The sequence below is a fragment of the Phyllostomus hastatus genome, unplaced genomic scaffold (assembly GCF_019186645.2).
Source record: "Phyllostomus hastatus isolate PE091 unplaced genomic scaffold, TTU_PhHast_1.1 phas_scaffold_182, whole genome shotgun sequence".
Taxonomy (NCBI): domain Eukaryota; kingdom Metazoa; phylum Chordata; class Mammalia; order Chiroptera; family Phyllostomidae; genus Phyllostomus; species Phyllostomus hastatus.
This window is the reverse complement of record NW_025334013.1, coordinates 23,362,280-23,378,563: the sequence shown is the minus strand read 5'-3', so window position 1 is coordinate 23,378,563 and position 16,284 is coordinate 23,362,280. Positions and strand designations below refer to the sequence as shown.

At 34.3% G+C, this 16,284-nt stretch overlaps 1 protein-coding gene across 2 annotated transcripts in view; it reads right to left on the bottom strand.

Annotated features, from left to right (window-relative positions):
- AGO3 (argonaute RISC catalytic component 3) overlaps positions 1–16,284 on the bottom strand; it is a 104,830-nt gene that overhangs the window by 37,163 nt on the left and 51,383 nt on the right. The window contains exons 2-3 of one of the 2 annotated variants that reach the window (XM_045859244.1): positions 15,085–15,153; positions 1,640–1,774 (exon numbers count right to left, since the gene is read on the bottom strand). In XM_045859244.1, the coding sequence (XP_045715200.1) occupies positions 1,640–1,730 (91 nt within the window). In that variant the 5' untranslated portion in view covers positions 1,731–1,774; positions 15,085–15,153. The remainder of the gene's footprint in view (positions 1–1,639; positions 1,775–15,084; positions 15,154–16,284) is intronic. The other variant, XM_045859243.1, reaches the window with a different exon arrangement.

Sequence of the window (16,284 nt, the reverse complement as noted above, 5' to 3'; positions counted from 1 at the left end):
TTTAATTTTTCATCAAATTCCTCGTACCAGCTGAAAATTAAACCCAAATATATAGCCCAGAACATGTAACTTTCATTTTTTTGATTTACTGTGGTAGGAATACATGATATATTTTTAAGAGCCCTCTTTTAAAAAAAGAAAGCCCCCTTGACTTGGAGTGGAGAAAAAAATCATTAGTTTGTTAATTAGATCCAGCTCAGATTTTTTTCTATAGTCATAGGCTCCAAATCCAGGGGTTAGCACAAAGTTGAAATTTAAAAAAATGAACTACATAATTCTTTGCCCAGGTTCCTCTCCAAACCCTCCATTCTGGCTTTAATAAATATTTAACCTATAACTTTAGCTTTACCTTCACTATAACATCAACTTTATAATGCTTTTGAACCATTTTTTTTTCAGTCATTACTTTAGGTCCCTGAGCAGTTGAAGTTAAGATCGAGTCCATACTTTTTGGGCAGCAGTTGAATCCTTGTTCTGTAAATCTTGTATTTTCTGTGATAAAGTGGCGGTATTAGTTGCCTGTATAGTTACTGTAAGATAATACTGATTTCATGATATGAGAGGCGGTAATTAAGCAGTAACTCCACTGGGAACCATGGCATTTAGATAATCACATATTAATGGTATGTAATGCACTACCTCCCAGAATGCTCATCATGCAGTTAATACAGATTAATAATACAGAAAGGATAACGGTATAACTGCAATAGAGCATTACATAACATTTTCTTATTTTGGTACTTTGATTACTTGAGATAAATGGATGCTTATTTTCAAAGTTGTAAGGATTTTCCTTGTAATGTTTTATTATAATGATTACCTCTTTCCTGGTCACTAAAGAATGACTGATGACTGTAACAAGCAGGATGTATTCAGCTACTCTGAATCAAAACTGCTCTTCAAAAATCCTTTAACTTGTTGATAGAGTCAGTGTATGTGGGTTTGCATATAACACTGTATATGTATATTTAAATGTATATAGAAATGTACCTACATATAAAGAGTAAATATATACAAAATACACGTTTTAGAACTCTATTAAAATTTGTTTCTTTTTTTTGGAAGACCGTGTAGAGAGGTGAGTTTATATTAGTAAAACACACATGATGCAGCACCACTGCACACATTTTAGCTACTAACTAAAAAAGGCAAGATATGTGGTCAACTGTATCATGTATATGAAATAACTATGTTCCAACTCTAGAAACCGGCTAGCCCACATCCATACATTTTTAAAAGGATAAAATAGTCTGTTATCATTTCAGAAATATAAGTCACTATATTAGAATATGTTCAAAGGATGATTCCAGTTCTAAAGTAATAATGTTTCTGAAATCAACTTTCTACATTTAATGGTATTATAGAAGTATTTCCCTATGAGATGCTCTTATACTTCAGCTAGTATGAAAAGGTATTAACAGGAAATTAGCTGGTATTAATATTAATTCCATCATTTGGTACTTCTTTCATTAAAACATTACCTGAGATGTTAAGGTAATGAACTTAATGCAACATTTTATACTGGATTTTTACTTTACTGGTAATGCTACATGACTAGATTTTAATGAAAAGTTTTTTCAATAAAAGTTTGTTATACCCGTAAAGTTTTATAATTAAGTTGTTCCAAATGCTAATTCACCTTTTATCTCTTTGGTGAATTTTACCCGATGAGAATCAGTCAGAGGTCTTGGTTGCTCATCAATATTATGAATGTCAAGAACTTCACACATGAACTGAATTACAGGTTGTGCTTTGTAGAAGGCAGTGGCAGAAACTAAGAAGAAAAACACAAATAGTACAGATTAATGTTTCCTTAAAAAAAAAACACTATCAGCCTTGATGATAATGAACTAGAGTTAAAAGTATCCTTTATGTATACTTACATACATATAAAAATATTTTCCAATTAAACAGTTTCAATTTGATCTGTTTGACTGCAAGACAAGCACAAGAACAGAAAAGCTAAACACTACAGTTCTTATAATCTATCTCTTTCACCATGGTAATTGAATCATTGCATTCTCTACTACACGTACAGAGAAGTGTTCTGGGTGTGAGACAAGGCTTGTAAAAGGACAAAGAAAGCCTGAGCTCCTTAGCAAATAGAAAGATTACGTATTATTTCTTAAACAAAGCATTCTATGCCACTCCAGAGTGTTTATTCTAATGAGAGCTTTCCCTGTCTTGTACAGATTTGAGAAGACAGCAGTATTAAATGTTATTAGTACTAATGCAAGCTATAGTTAGTAATAATAGTAAGGAGTATCTGCCCAATGTTATCTAGCTACAACTGAAATTTTCTAATAGTCAATCAGCATGATTTCTTAATGTTGGGTTTTGGAACTGGAAGAGCTTCACAAATGGTTGGTAGATCACTTTCACATATTTCTTAAGTGCATACTTAGTGACTGCTATTATATGCTATAAAGACAGTAAGGATATAATGAAAAGTAAAACCAAAACAGACAATAAGCTACGTGCTATATTTTCCTTCTTAAAAAAACATGTCCACTGTCTGCTAAGTGTAAACTTTTTATGTGGTGCTCTTTCTCTCTCTCTACTTGGTTTAGGATTGTTCATCCTCCACAAACTATCCCTTACCTCTAGAAGAATATTTATCAAGGCTTTAATAGCAGTTATCTAAGGATGTGTGTGGGTGGTGAAGCTACTGTAGATACTTTTATTTTCTCCTTTTTATCTTTAAATCTTCATTTATTATAGTGAGCACATATTCTCTTTTCCTTTATTATAAATTCAAATACATACATACAGAATAAAGACTTCCTCCAGTCTCCAAGTAACCATTGTTGCAGGTAAATATGTGTAGATATACTGTGTTCTTCTGATGTGCACTTCCAGAGATAAAATGTACACACGACCTTTTTTTACATGAGATCAATGTTGTATGGCTTATTATGATTTTTTAAAATTAATGACGTGTCTTAGAGATCCTTCCATGTCATAACATTCTTTATAATGGCTTCATTTTATTCTACAGTTTGGTGAATAATAATTAAGTAAATATATAGACCCTTTCCCTCAGTGAAAAAGAACAGAAATGATAAAACATTAGAAACACTATTTTGGGCTTTTCTTTTTTCTCATTATATAACTTACAGATCAATCTACATGTACAAATATGGAACTGTACCATCATTGATCACAACTGCAGGATATCTCATTGCATGGATGTATCCAAAAATTCAAGTCCCTAATAATGAATAGTTACATTGGTTTTGTTTTTTTTACTAGCACAAAAAATATTCTAATGGCCTATGTGCGTGTTCAAGTACATGCAGGAGCACTTCTCTAGGAAGATTTAAGAGGAATCAATACTCAGTGCTAAAATTCCATCCAAATAAACTTAAAAACACCTCCACAATTTCAAATACTTAAAAAAGAAGAGACTGATAAGACTGGATTAGCATTCTGGATATTTGATTCAAATTCAAAGTAGTTTTAAAAATGCATACATTGCCCTGGCCAGGTGGCTCAGTTGGTTGGAATGTCTTCCCTGCACCGAGAGGCCACAGGTTCAATCCCCCATCGGGGAGGCTATGGGAGGTAACCAACTGATGTTTCTCTCTCACACTGATATTTCTCTCTCTCCCTAAAATCAATAAACATATCCATGGATAAAGATTTTTTAAAAATGTATACATTATATTCTATTGAAAATGTATGGTGGTTACCAGAGAGAAGGAGGTGGGAGGGTGGCAGAGGGTAAAGGGGGCCAATATGTGAAGATGGAAGATGATTTGACTGTGGGTGGTGGGGACACAATATACAGATTATGTATCATAGTCATATACACTTGAAATCTATATGACCCTATTAACCAATGCCACTCCAGTAAATTTAATAAATAATTTTGTTAATTTAATAAAAATTAAAAAGTAAATTTAATAAAAAAAATAAAAAGAAGGAAAACTGTTCTTGTGCACTGAAAAAAGGCTGGCAGGACACATACCAAATAAGCACATATTGTTTCTAGGTTAACTTTTTTTTTTTAATATTTTATTTATTTATTTTTAGGGAGGGAAGGGAGGGAGTGGGGGGGAGAGAGAGAGAGAGAGAGAGAGAGAGATATCAATGTGCGGTTGCTGGGGATTATGGCCTGCAACCCAGGAATGTACCCTGGCTGGGAATCGAACCTGGGACACTTTGGTTCCCAGCCCGCGCTCAATCCACTGAGCTACGCCAGCCAGGGCTTCTAGGTTAACTTTTAAAAATTAAGTAAATAAAGGAAAATAAACATATGATAAGTAACACGTTTGTCTTTCCTTTAATCCTACAGATAAATTTTCTTCACTGGATTACTGTAATACTAACTTTTACAACCAATGTGTCCTTACATCAACGTTGGAGCTACGGAACGAACATTTATCCTATTTAACATTCTATTATTTTTCCTTACTATGTATTGCTCTATGCTTCCTAATCATTTTACTGTTTACTATCTTCTCTAGAAGAAATGTGTGCATCTGAAGTGACAAACTTCATGGAAAAGAAGCCTTTAGGGCCTCAACATGTGGCACGGAGCGGGACCTCTCTGGCACCCCAGCCTGCAGGTCGCTCACGGAGGCCTGGGCTCAGGCTGTCCGCCCATAACCAGGAGCTTCTAGCTGCCGCTACTGTGCAGGCTGCGGCGCCCGGCTTCTACACACCTCCTCTGTGGCCCATGGGTGGCTGCTCCTCACCAGAGCCCACGTGGGACCCAGGCCAGGAGGAGCTGCTGAGGTGGGTCAGGGCAGTGGCGATGTGGACACTGAGAGTTTGGGCATGGACGTGGAGGAGCTCAGAAGATGATACAGTCCCACTTTTTGATGATACAGAACCGTGGGGGTGCAATATTACCAACCAAAGGAAAAGTCGGTGACTCTCTGCTAGATATGATTGAAAATAATCTAGATATTGATGGCTTGGGTGCATGTGAAGGAACCTTGGCTTGCTCTGTCACCTCATCTTTGAAAGCACCTATATGAGAAATTAGAAGCAATTTCTGATGAGAATGGCATGCTTGATCTGCTATTTGGGCTAATTGGTCCTGGCTGGGCTGCCAAATCTGACAAAGTCTATGGAAAAAATGACTGTTCAAGTGCCTGATGCCATGGCCAGTGCCAGACAATCTACTGAAATGGGCAAGAACTCTTAGGAGAGAATAAATAGGAATATTTTCACAAAGTTTAACCTATTTTATATAAATATTATTTTTAATATAATTAAATGAGAGCACAGATGAATGGGTTTATCATTATGACCAGCTTTACTATTTTAATTCACGTTGTATAATTACTGAATTTTATCGTTTGAAAATATGTAACTCTTTATTTGGTTAAAATATAAAAAGAAATCAAATATTGGAAAACAGCATAATAAAATGTTACATATTTTACCTTGTTTGTTTACCAACTTTAGCAAAATGTTTTCACATAAATCCAATGCCTGCTTCCCTCTAAAGCAGGTTTAAAAAGTTATTACTTATTATCCCTGTTAGATGTGGGTGAAGGCAGAGGTCTAAAATGCATTGTCCATGGCCATAGAGGGAATTAGAAAACCTGTACTAGAACCCACAGCTAGAACAAGTTAGATGTTCAGATCGAAACTGGAGAAATTATGAATATCTTATAGTAGTAATTAAGCGTGAATGTGAATGGGAAGCACTCTGTGAATTGATTAATTTAGAAGACAGCTGTTATTATACAAATGTTTCAAAAATTTTTAAATAAGCTCTTACAAAAGATGGGTTGAGTACAGTAGAATTAGGTATGAGTTTCAATGAGCAAAGATCTGCTTTAAATTCCTTGGTCGAATCCTTAACATTTTATAAACCTACACATATACGTATTTTATTCCTTCCCCTTTCATAAATTAGCTAATTTTAATTGAAAAATATTTGTTAAACCTTAAAAAAATCTATTAACAAAATACACCAGATTAATGTGCTAAAGGAAATAAGCATACAATAATTTCCACAGATGCTCCGCCGCCCCAAAAAAGCATTAGATAAAATTCAGTACCATAGCTAATACTCTCACTGTACCAGGGTTAGAAGGGAACTTTCTTAATTTGATGAAAGTTATCTATCAAAAATCTATGGCAAGTTTGATGTCAGTTGATAAGAAGTCCCAGCTAGCACAGTAATTCAAGTTAAAAGAAACAAAAGGTAAAGAGAATGGGAAAGGAGAAACAAAATTATTATTCTCTGCAATATTACTGTCTACACAGAAAGCTCAATAATCTACAGATGAATCAGAGGATTAATGAGAGAGTTCAGCAATGTTGCTAGATTTAAGATCAACATATGAAAATATATTACATTCTTATGCATTAGCAACCACCTTAAAATGTAATAAAAACTTAAAATCACAACAAAAAAACATAAGGTAATTTGAATGAAATCCAAACAAAATATGTACAAGACCTATAGAAGTAACAGGTGTCTTTACTATTGAAATATATTACAGAAGGTCTAAATATATGAATATACCCAATTCATGTACATTATCTCCAAATAAGTCTGCAATTTCAACCAAAATACCAACAGGGTACAACCCCCGCAACCTCTGCAACTTAAGAAGCTAATACTAAAATTAATATGAAAAAGTAATAAAACAAATAGTCAAGATAACTTTTAATAAGGTCCTATCATTCATCATGATTTTTTAAATCCCATTCATATTAAGAGACTGTACGGACAGACACAGAGACTAGCAGAAGAGACCTGAAAGCCTACAGCATACTCTATACAAAAGCAAATTCCCATTCAGAAAACTAAGTACGAAAAGAAAGACTTTAGAGGAAAAACTAGAATATGTTAATCTTGGAGGTAAGAATTTCCTAAAAAAGATGCAAAACTACAAACCGTTAAAACTGGAAGAAAAAAAAATACCATAAATAAAGCTAAAAAAACCCCCAAACAACCAACCAGGCTATAGATTGGTAGGGAATATGTGTAATAGATATAATGAATGATTAGTATATGATATTTAATGAATTCCTAAAAGTTAAGTAAAACAATAAAAGTGGCAGGCATTTCATAGAAGAAAAAAAGCTAAGTGTCAAAACATAAATTTTCATTATTTATTTTTTTTAGTAATAAAGGTAATTATGTAAAAACACAGTTTACACTAATCAAGATTGGCAAAAAATTTCAAGAGTGGTAACCCAAACTGACAAGCCAATGAAAGAAAGTAAATTTTCATAAAGATTATAGGAATATCCAGTAAATTTAAAGATAGGCATAATTTTTACTCAGCAATTCCACTATATTGGAATATATACTCTAGAGAAATTCCTATCTGCAAAAGGAGATATAAATAAGAATGCTTATTGCAGCATTGTTTATAATAGTAAAAAGAATGAAAACACCTTAAATATCAACTGAATGGGTAAATGTGTAGTATATTCATCATACAATTCAAGTTAATGGGCAGGTACAAGATTTCAGATAAATAAAATCGAGGAATAAAGCACAGATATTTGAGACAAGTTTGGTGGAAGTAAGATTATTTTCAACTAGTTAGATTGCTAGAATCTAGATATGCACAAATAAAACTAAGGGAATCTTTTTTTTATAAAAATTAACTAGATATCTAAAAAACCAGTGAGATAGTCTTTTAATCTGTGAACAGAGCATATTTCTGAATTTATTAAGGTCATTTAAATTTCATTAAGGTTTTATAATATACCCTATAATTCTCATGTTCCTTTCTCTCTCTTTTTTAAGATTTTATTTATTTCTTTTTAGAGAGCGGGGAAGGGAGGGAGAAATAGAGGGAGAGAAACATCAATGTGTGGTTGCCTCTCATGTGCTCTCTCCTGGGGACCAGGCCTGCAACCCAGGATGTGCCCTGACTGGCAATTGAACCAATGACCCTTTGCTTCACAGTCTGCCCTCAATCCACTGAGCCACACCTCTCATGTATCTTTCAATAATAGATTAGTAAATTTTGTTGCTGTTGGAAATGTATCTTCCATTTTTTGTCACTAACTGTTGCACATTTGTTTTTCAAACTAGGTTTATTCTTTTCATTGATAGTACTGTTAGGATAATAAAAAAAGGACAGGCTTGGAAATAAAATAGATTTTAATCCTAGGTCTAACACTTACTAATTTTTTACTGATATTTCTTCCTTCACAATATTATGTCTTTGTTTTCCCTCCCTCACTGCATTGGTTTGGACCTCTAGCACAATACTGAATAGAAGTAGTGAGAGCAAGTATCTTTGCCTTGTTCTTGATCTTTAAGCAAAAGCATTAAATCTTTTCACCATTTACTATGATGATGCTTGCATATTTTTCTAGGTGCTTTGATCAGGTTGATCAAGTTTTTCTTTTTATTGCTAGTTTGTTGTAAATTTCTGTCATGAGAATATTAAAATGTGTCAAAGGATTTTTCTGTTGAGAGGATTTTATTAATATTTTTTTCCTCAGGTATCAGTATCAAAGATATACTAGCTTTATAAAATTGAATTAAAAAGCCTTTCCTCTTCTTCTGGTTTCTGAATTTGTGAAAGGTTGGTATTATTTTTCTTAAATGTTAGATAAGATCTACCAGTGAAATAATTTGGGATGGGTTTTCTTTTAGAAAAAATTATGAATTTAATTTCTTTAATAGATACAAGGCTATTCAGATTCTGAGAAAATTTTTATAAAGTTGTGTTTGTTATCAAATTAACTGGTATGAAGTTGTTCATACCAGTTAAATGTTCACAACATTTTCTTATTAACCTTTCAATTTTGAAGGATCTTTAGTGACATTCCCTTCTTTCATTCCTGATTCTCATAATATGTTCTTTTCTATTTTTCTTCATTAGTATCGACATGAATTTATTAATTTTAATGTTTTTAAAAGAATCATCTTTTGGCTTAATTCATTTTCTGTACTGTTTGTTTTCTATTTAAATTTTGCTCTGATCTTTATTATTTCTTACCTTCTACTTACTTTGGGTTTAATGCGTTCTTTTTCTAGCTGAAGACAAAAGCTTTGTGTAGTAGCCAGCCTCCAAAATGGTCCCTAATAAGTCTTGTCCTGTGAGATTTGCACCTTTTTCTAAGTCTCTTCTACACTAAGCATATGTGATCTGTGTAACCAATAGGATATTATAAAAATGGCAGAATGTAACTTTCACTGCTAGGCCTTAATGCCATTACAGCTTCTCTTTTGCTTGGTCAGGATTACTCCAGAGAAAGCCAGGTACAACATTATGAAGACACGACCAGCCCTGTCGAGAAGTCCAGAGGCAAGAAATCAGGCCTCTAGTGCAACTGTTACCAAATGAGTTTTACAGATGTCAAACAAGATTTAATTACCCACTTAAACACTGATTAAGTGCCTACTAAACAGGGACTCCTTCATGTGCTGGAATTCAGAGAGGAATCAGACAAAACTCCTGCCTTGTAAGAATAGATCCTGGGTTAAGGTTAAAGAGTAACCAGAAGGAGTGCATTTCATTCCTTCCCCAAACTATAGTATAACTACAGTGAGGAATTAAAAAAAAAAAAAAAGACATAAATCTAGAAGGAGGAAAGAAAACAGGGAGTGTGCCAATATTTTAGAAGACGAAAAGCAAGTGAACAAGTTGTAACTGACACAGCAGATCCCCTCCCCACCCCCAAAAGAAAGAAATTCAAAGCCAGCTATATTGGGAATAAGAAACAACTGCATTTACACTATAGAATCCTTAAAAGGCACAAGACATGGCAGTACTAGGTACCTCTGAAACTGGCAATAGAAGGATGGGGTGGCATAGAAAAACAGAAAAACTGTTTGAGAAACAGGTAAAGTCCTGGATCCCTTGTCTAGCTGTACATTACTGAATAACTGCTCCTTCTTCATTCCTGTATAAGTCTGGAGGTTTATTCTGTGGAAAAAGTAAAAGGCTGTTTGGAAAGAGGGTATCAGGCACAGCTGAGGGCAAACAACTGTACCAAAAACAATGGATCAAATAACTAAAAATATTAAATACAGACAGACATTCCCTAAGCCAGAATCCCCAACTTGGCCTCCAGAAGGCAGACAGTCAGACTTACCCTCAGGCAGGTGTTTGGAAGACTCATGCTTGGGTAACTTGATTAGCCTAGAGGACAGACCTAAAGGTTCTAACACTGCAGGTTCCTCAACAGCAGCTGACTGAAATCACCCAGTGAAGAAGCTCAATGTCAACAGCCCAACCAATGCATTTGAAGTTTCTAATCAGTATTTATATGCCCACTGAATCATGAGTAAATAGTCAGGGATACTACATATTTGGGGAACACCTCCAAAATGGAAGACAGATTTAAACAAAAAAAATTGGGGAGGGGGCGGAGATAAGCATGTGCAGGAAAAAGAAACACAAAAATAAATTATTCTCAGAGCTAAAAGAGGATACTACATTTATGAAACAAAAATAGTATGCTATATTAGAACATACAGAAAATTTTTTAAAATCTTAGGAATTAAAACAGCAGAAAAAAGTGAACATTTTTCACAAAGTAAAGCAAAACAAGGGAAATAAGACAGTAAGTGTATGACAGTGGATATACAATTAAAATGGGTGATTTCTATATGTAAATTGAACCTTACTAAAGCAATTTAAAAATGGAGCACTGCTTTCAAATTTATGAAGGAAAATTATTTCCAACATAAATATCCAGCTTAAGTATAATCTAGGTTTGTTGATATATTTTCCCAATGTGTAAAGTGTCAAAAACCCCCAAACAAACCCTTACCTACTGTGTACTCTTTTCTCATGAAACTTGTGAACAATGAAATAAGGGAGGTAGGGTTGAAAAAGGACGCAGGAAACAGGAGATTAATTTGGGAGAAAGACAAAATTCCCTGGGGAGATAGTGAAGTGTGATTCCAAGAAGACAGCTGTGTATCGAACATGAGGGGCGTGCCTGACCAGACTGAAACATGGTGAACCAAGAAACAGATCTAATGACCGTCACTGAGATCCCTGCAGCTGTTACACTGGTTTTCTAATGTGAGCATAGAATGCATAGCCTGGTACAGGTATCTGTACTCAGCCCTGCTCGATCTCATGTTGGTCAAGTTCCTGCCACGCCTGTCTGAAATCAGATTCTAATTTCACTCTAAAGAAATGTTCTCCTTTGATCTACTGAGAAGACTAATAGGAATATTATAAAAATAAAATTATTTCTGAATCTTTAGAAACCTTATACTTGAATGAAAGGCAAACATATGAAGCAAGGAACACTAACAGTGATTCATAAGTTACTTACCAAAAATCTCTTTTCCTTACAAAGAACTTTTGACTCAGCCAGAATAAATTACAATTACTAAAATTTACAACCATTTATATTTTCTGACTACTTTGTACTAAAAGCAAAACACACAGTGACGATATTCATAGAAGCTACTTTTTACTGAAAAGCACAAAAAAGTAAATGAAAATAAAATAACATTTTCAAATTAAATTTGTCTGCCAGAAATCTTGCTTCTTAAAGGATATTGTACAGCCGTGACTATTGAGAGCATAAGCTTTGGAGTAGAAAAGCTGACCTCTATCTTTTAAATATAAACTATACAATCTTGAGCCTTAAATGTAAACTATGGTTATATTTAAGTATAGGGTTAATAGGGTAAATATAAATATAAAATGTAAACTATGTGATGTTGAGAGAGAGAAAGAGAGTCACTTTAGAGAAAGTTTAGAGATTTTCACTCTCTGAACGTCAGTTGGGGGTATCACCTAACTCATACAACTATGATGGAGTTTATACGAGATAATTCATGTAAAAGCCCCTTAGCATTCATTCTATCCAGTATGGTAACAGGTAAATACGATTATCTCCATAAGGGAGGTACAACTAATAAATACCAGATTCATTGTGACGCTCTCAAAATGTGTGAATTACGATAGTAAAATAAAAGCTGAAAATGAGTTTGGCCTAAAAGCAGGTTAAACTAAGAATAAATTGCACATTTTATTGACTCTAAGATGCCAATGAAGATAGGGTTTATCGATATTTTACGTAACTTAAAAAAGAAACCTGACAATTAAACTGTGACAATTAAACCATAAACAATAAGACATCTCCCAATTTTGGAGATGAAGAAATGTGAAAAAATTATGAGTCTTAAATTGGTAAAATCAAGTTAAGTTAACTTTAATAGGTAGTTGAGAGTTAGGATATTAAGTACCATGAAAATAATCATTTTGCAGACAAGATTAAGTCACACAATTAGAATTAAACTGCTCTCTTTCTTAGAGTACTCTTCCATGCTTATTTCCACCAATGCCACCTAGGTCCCACCTGTCACTTCCTCAGAGACTAGAATGGACCCCTCTGTAATATGCTCTCATTGCACTCAGCACTTCTTTGTAGTACTCATTATATTATGGAATACCAGTCTTCTCCAGCAGATTTCAATAAGGGCTGTTCTAAAATCAGTGTAATATACCAAATGCAAGGGTTGCAAAATCAGCATCACAGAAAAACAAAAAAGGAATGTAAGCAAGTAAGGTAGTCAGTGCGGCATTTTCACTCCTTTTTCAGGGCGGCACTGCATATTACTACAATGAAAAAATTGACCCACTTAAACTTTTAGGTTTTATTTTCATTTCATTAAGACATCATATAGGTCTTTTTTTTTTTTAAATATTTTATTTATTTATTTTTAGAGAAGGAAGGGAGGGAGAAAGAGAGAGAGAGAGAGAAACAACAATGTGCAGTTGCTGGGGGTTATGGCCTGCAACCCAGGCATGTACCCTGGCTGGGAATTGAACCTGCGACACTTTGGTTTGCAGCCCGCGCTCAATCCACTGAGCTACGCCAGCCAGGGCTGACATCATATAGGTCTTTAAAAATACGATCAGTCTTCTGAATTCTTTGCTTCACAATGGCACAATAAGTTATCTATAGACTTTGTTTACACAAATGAGCACACTATAAAATTTTCCTGAAATATGTAGTCTTACAGGTTTATCTCTTCTCCCTACCCCAACCAACCCATTCCATTCCTCTTCTTTCTTTCCACCTAAATGGAACTACTATCTTGAAATCGGTATGTATTGGTCTCATCTAGGTTTTGTTTATTTTACTGCATTTGTATATACCCAGTATATACTTCTGTTCTATTTTAAATTATTGCATAAATAACATATTCTTTTGCTATATGCTCTGCCCCTAACTTTGTTTTCAATACATATACATGTAGATCTGACTCATTCATTCAACAGTTACAGTGTATATTATTATATAATATTATATAACAATTTATGTAATCATTCAGAGTATTTTCTCATCCTGCTTGCTGTTAACAGGAATTAGACTTTCTAATTTTCTGCTATTACAAATAGTACCCCAGGCACATATAACAGATATATCTATGAAACTCTATGGATTTTAAGACACATATAATCTCATCTTAAAAAAACAGATTTTACTTATTTATTTTTAGAGAGAGAAGGTAGGGAGAAAGAGAGGGAGAGAAACACTGATGTGAGAGAGAAACATCGATTGGCTGCCTCTTGTATGCAACCTGACAGAGAACCAAGTCTACAGCCCAATCCTGTGCCTTGACCAGGGAATTGAACCTGTGACCTTTTGCTTTGTGGGACAATGCTCAACCCACTGAGCCACACTAGTCAGGGCTGCAATTTCATCTTCACTTCATCTTTTCTAGATATTAAAAACTACTCTCCAAAGTAGTATCAAAGCATACTTGACCAGTGGTGCATGAGAGTTCCTTTTATTTTATTCTCGCCAACATTTGACATAAGACTTTAATTTTTACAAATCTGATGGGTGTGAAATGGTAACGTATTGATTTCATTTGCATTTTCCTGATTACTAGTGAATCTGACAACTTGACTTTCATGTGTTTATTGGCCATCTGGGTTTCCTCTTTTGGGAAGGGCTTTTCTATTGATTTGTCCTTATGAAATTATTCTCCTAGCCTTTTAACTTCATTGTGTCATTTATGATATACAAGCTTTTAATTTTAATGTAGCTAAGTTTATAAGTATTTTATTTTATGATTTATAATTTTATATTTTCTTCAATGTTAGAGATAGATTTTTATTTTCCTAAAAGAACTTCAAAGTTCTGCTTTTCAAATTTAGGATTTGCATCCACCAAGAAAGAAATCTGGGGTATAATGTGAGATGAGTCTAATTATTTTTTTCATTCAGTTAACAACGGTATAAATACCATTAATTAAATATTCTGCTCTTTTGTTAAGGATTTGAAATGCCACCTTAACATTTACTGAGTTTCCATATACACACATGGTTTACTTTTTAGGCTCTGTATTCTGCTTCCTTAATCTGTCTGTTCCTTCACTTAAAAGCAGTATGCTATAATTATTATAGTTTTAAAGTAAGAAGGGCAATTCCTCTTTATTCTTTTAAAAAATTATACTGGCTTTTAATATAATCTGATTATATTTTTTCACAAGTAAAATATAACAGATTCTCACAAATGTTTTAAATATCATCAAGGACAGATGAATAGGGATACAGTGGTAACACACTGATCAGTTTACCCTACATTAAACTGGTTACAAATGTGAAAAATTATACTGGCTTTTCTTGGTCATTAATTTTTTCATATAAATCTTCATACTGACTTATCAATAAATCCCTATTGAGATTTTACTTAAAATTGCATTTACAGATTAATTTTGGGATAACTAACATCAAATTGAGTCTTCTCAATAAGCCTAATATATTGCATTCAGTACTTCTCTTATGTCTTTTAATACAATTTTACATTTTAGAGACCTCTCAGAAATCTCTTATTTCTGTGTACCTCCTTTTCAATACAAATTCTTGATCTCATCATATTTGTTAGAGCTCAGCTAAGACATCACTTACTTCTACAAACATTTTTCTAATTTTCCAAGCTCATTTGGATGCTCCTCCTCCATGTTCTTGGTTTTATTTATTCTTTACTTAATGTGACCAAGAGTTGTGCTAGGCATGGAGGGTACATACACTGGTGAATTAGATTAGCTTCATAAAGCTTTCATTCTAATAGGAGACACAGAACAATAAAGTTGTCATTCAGGGTGACACATGCTATGACAGGGCAAGTACACTGTGCTATGGGAATACGTAAGAGAAATACCTAACTCAGACTTGGGGGGTGAAGGGTGTCAAAAACTGCTTCTCAAGGAAGTAACATGTAGACTGAAACCTGTAAGAAGAACAGAAGTTAGCAAACACAATAGTGACTAAATATCATAGCACTGACATCCTTGTCTTACTTTTGATTTTGTTGGAAAAGCTCCCACTGCGTAACTGTGATATCATCTACTCTTTGAATGTTTCCTCCCTTGGCTCCCTTGACACCGTGTTTTTGGCTCTCAGACTGACTGCAATAATCATCAACTGCTCACTGGTCCTTTGTCCTTCCTTAAATGCTAGTATTCCCCATGGCATTATCCTTTTCATCTGTGCTTTCAATCTAAATACTACCCTAAAGAAGTTTTTCCATTTCTATAGTCCAAGTATAGATTTATATATGGAGAAGTCCCAAAATTTTATTTTTGGCTCCTGCCACTACAGATTTTCATACCTGCATTTCTAACTACACATTAAATTTCTCTACTCAGATGTCTCAAAGAATCCTCAAGCTTTAGATTTATTAACATTTGGTCTATTTTTATACATGGTATATACACTGCCAACTAACCAGCAACAGCAGATCTACCTCCCATATTCAGTTGACAGCATAACCATTCATACTGGGTATGAATGAGTCACTTCTCTGAATGCATGTTGGCGACTATGTCCTTCTTAGAAGCTAGTTTATAACACAGCACAGTTACTGAGCCTGAGATTTGGGAACATGAAGGCTGTTTCAAAGACTGAATAATCACAGAATTTTGCAGGTAATCAGTTTGGCTAAACTACTAGTTGCCAGTTATTCAAACACTAATCTAGGTGTTGCTGTGAAGATATATTTTAGATATAATTAAAATCCATAATCTGTTGACATTAAGATTATTTTGGATAATATATGTGGGCCTCATTCAGTCAGCTGAAAGGCCTTAAAAGTGGGCTTGAGGCTGAGAGAGAGAGAGAGAGAGAGAGAGAGAGAGAGAGAGAGAGAGAAAGAGGGAGAGAAACTCTACCTACAGACAGCAGCTTCAGCCCATGCCCGTGAGTTCCAGCCTGCCCTTCCTGATAGTCTGCCCTAAGAATTTCAGACTTGCCCAGCTAGCCCCTACAACTGTGTAAGCCAAATCTCTCTCTCTCTATATATATATCTCCTACAGGTTATGTTTCTGTGGTTGAACCTAACTAATAAACCAGGTATGAGGTT